The following is a 3,089-nucleotide window of genomic DNA, read 5'->3' as shown; positions in this document are numbered from 1 at the left end:
CCAAAAAGATTCCCCTCAATGTAAAAGTATTGCAATTAAAGGAAATAAAAAGCTATCAGGTCTGAACACAGTTGTGATGTAGCTTAAAAATCTAGGACAAATATTGTGATGAAAACAAACCCTGAAACAACAAAACGCCACACTGTCACCTATTCAGCCACTTCTTTTCTCGTTTTAGAAGTGTGTGGTGGGGGCAATACGGGAATCCCCATTAAATATGTAACGCAGTAAACAAATACCTCGGACAGTGAATCAATCTACACAGATAATGTAGGATATCTATTATAGAGTGCCAACGCTTACAAATAGGAATACTGGCCAGAGAAATATTTTAGTTTCAGGCGACAATTTACAGATGGCCAAAAGGGATATTGTTATAAGACGGAATAAGCTTAAGATAATAAATTCTACCAACACAAAGTATTTGATTTGCACTATCCATACCTTTTTTTAAACTTTTATAAAGACTTAGATTAAAGAGGTGTAATTAATTAGAATGAGCACAGAATGAATTTGCTGGAGAGATAAAATTAATAATTTACAAGGGGTTGTTTGGCAGTAATCTAATAATAGCTTTTAAAGATCAGTGAACACAGCAGGATCAATTCTTTTCCTAAGCATAATAACGTCAGCGAAGGAAAGGATAATAACCACAGTAAAAATATATATATATATATATTTATAATACGTAGTGTAAATGCAGAAAAACCTGCCATCTTTTTTTTTAAATCAAAATACTTTTGAGATGTCTCTCGCGGTATAAGCCTCAACTTTAGATTAAAGTTTCAGTTTCGAGTCAATTTATTTTCTGAAAAATAGTTGCAAAGTGTACTTTTAAATTTGAACACGGGTGATGTCTTTAATAAGAAAAACAAATCTTACTTGATACGTCTTCGGTCCTTTAAAAAAGAATTTCTTATCTGCCTTCAAAAAGTTAGTCTCTGTTTTATACTATCATTCTGAACAAGCAGCGGTTTTCTCCAAGGGGAACTTTCCTAAACTTGACAATTTACTTCTTGTTTGACAGTCTCTGTGTGTTTGTCTTTCTCTGTCCGTCTTTCTGTCTGTCTCTGTTTGTCTCTCTATCTCACTATAGAGAAATATTAAAGTGTATCTTGTTGCCGAGTTTTTATTTTTTATTTTTTAAAAAAAGCTCCCACAGACTTTAAATCCCAGCAGAATATTTCATTCGTTTCTGTTTCTGTCTCTGATTACAGAACCAGACCCGGACCACGTTCTTCTTGAGGTCCAGTTTCTCTGCGATGGCGGCTATTTTTTCCGAGGAAGGACGTGGCTGGATGGCAAAATAGGCTTCCAAGGACCTCTTCTCAGGTGCAGCGATAGAGGTGCGCTTTCTCTTCTTCTCTGCTCCGTTGAAGAGCTCTGGTTTGGTGAGCTTCTCCCGGTGAGATTTCTCTGCTTCTTCTAGCCAGGCTTGCAAGATGGGTTTGAGGGCGATCATGTTATTGTGGGACAAGGTAAGGGACTCAAACCTGCAGATGGTGCTTTGGCTCAGTGAGCCTACCCCTGGGATCTTCAAGTTGGCCAGGGCAGATCCCACATCTGCCTGGGTCACTCCGAGCTTGATCCTCCTCTGCTTGAACCTCTCCGCAAAAGCTTCTAAATCCCGGGGGTCTGCGTCCACATCGCTCATGCATCCCATGTGAGAAGGCAGCCCGTGGGCATGGGCCATGCTTAGAGCCGCCTGGTGCATAGGGTTCATACTGGCCATGTGAGGAGCATGGGCTGGCGTGGAGACCACCGAGCCGTCGGGTCCGGTCATGGCCCCCAGCGCCAGCCCTGGAGTGATGTGGTCTAAAAGCTCCCCTTCCAAAGCCTGGTGAGGCTGGTGGTGGTGGTGGTGATGGTGGTGGTGGTGGTGGTGAGTGCCGGACAGGGCCGACGGGTGGGAAATGGGCACCGACGAGGAGGAGGCAGCAGAGGTGCAAGGGATGGTGTTCATGGTGTGGTAAGTAGCGTCCGGCTTGAAGGGGCTGTGATGAGGCGGGTGATGATGGTGGCTCTTGGTCTGAGAAACTATATCCACCGCCGCCAGGGCTTCAGCGCGGGCCAGCAAACTCTCATCCAGACCGCCGAATATATTGCTCTGCAATTGCAAATAGAAGGCAGACATTACTGTCAACAGGGGATCGCCCTCCCTCCGCATCCGCACGCCTCTGGGCCATTAACACATCCCCAGCATGGCAAAAGAGAGAGCGAGAGAGACACACGCACAACACGAGGAACATGCAACATCCCAGGTCATAAAAATTAATATGAAAGGCAAGCGCCGCTGAATGCAAAAGGCGGGAGAGAGCCGGGGGGTGCTGGGTGATTTGCTGGGCAGACATGAAAGAAACAGCGTGCAGATCAAGGGGGCCGTGGGCATGTGCCTTAAAGCGGGGCTGCTGCAGGACGTGCCTACCGGGGGGGTTGGGAGGCAGGCTCGCCTCATCGCCTCCGAGCTGCTGCTGGTGCTGGTGCTGCTCCTGCCGGCCCCGCTGCTGGTGCTGCTGGGGGAGCTGGCCGAGGGGGCGGCGGCGGCGGAGGTGCAGGGGGAGGCGGTGTGCAGCGCCGAGTACTTGGGCTCGTGCAGGCTGCCGCTGCCGTGGGGCATGCTGAAGGGCTGCTTGCTGTTCAGAGACATCATCATCATCCTCGCCGGCGGTGGGGGGCCCGCCCAGCCCACAGCGGAGACGAGGGAGGAGGCGGGAAGTTGAGGCTGCCGCCGCCGCAGCCGCCCCGAGATGGAAGGTGGCGCGGGGACGCGAGAGGCTTTTCTCGCTCTCCTCCCTCAGTCCCCGGTGCAGCCTCCGCAGCCTCCTCTCCGGCTGCAGCCGGTCCGCAGACTGACCCTCCAGCCGCCTGGCTGCTCCGCCCTGCCCCTGCCTAACCCCCTGCTCCGCTTCCCGCCCGGGCGCCGGGTCCCTCTCTGCCTCCTGGCTCGCCCCCGCCCAGCCCTCCGAGCGCCTCTCCCCGGCTCCCGGCTCCGCTCCCCGGGAGTCCCCCTCGCCTGCCCTCCCGCGGGAAACTCCCTGCTGCAGCCCCCCGGCTCGGCCCCTTCTCCGGGGCGCCGAGCCACAAACCAG

General features: G+C 51.3%; 1 protein-coding gene across 2 annotated transcripts; it reads right to left on the bottom strand.

Annotated features, from left to right (window-relative positions):
* Positions 1-904: 904 nt before the first annotated feature.
* POU4F2 (POU class 4 homeobox 2) lies at positions 905-2,656 on the bottom strand. Of its 2 annotated transcripts, XM_039541452.1 has the most exons (3): positions 2,563-2,650; positions 2,418-2,466; positions 905-2,105 (listed from the first exon to the last, which is right to left on the bottom strand). In XM_039541452.1, the coding sequence occupies exons 1-3, from the start codon at positions 2,648-2,650 to the stop codon at positions 1,166-1,168; spliced, it is 1,077 nt and encodes a 358-aa protein (XP_039397386.1). In that variant the 3' UTR covers positions 905-1,165. The 2 variants fall into 2 exon arrangements, with proteins under 2 accessions (XP_039397386.1, XP_039397384.1); XM_039541450.1 differs by having other exon boundaries at positions 905-2,107; positions 2,426-2,656.
* Between the last annotated feature and the right edge of the window lie 433 nt (positions 2,657-3,089).

The sequence above is a fragment of the Mauremys reevesii genome, linkage group 5 (assembly GCF_016161935.1).
Source record: "Mauremys reevesii isolate NIE-2019 linkage group 5, ASM1616193v1, whole genome shotgun sequence".
NCBI lineage: Eukaryota > Metazoa > Chordata > Testudines > Geoemydidae > Mauremys > Mauremys reevesii.
Note: the sequence above shows the minus strand (reverse complement) of the source record. Positions and strands in the feature narration are given on the sequence as shown.

Bases quoted from the DNA above. Each gene is read 5' to 3' on its own strand.
- POU4F2 (XM_039541450.1), bottom strand. From the start codon at position 2,656: ATGATGATGATGTCTCTGAACAGCAAGCAGCCCTTCAGCATGCCCCAC. The intron at 2,108-2,425 runs GTAGGCACGTCC...TTGCAATTGCAG, and splicing joins CCTGCCTCCCAACCCCCCCG to AGCAATATATTCGGCGGTCT.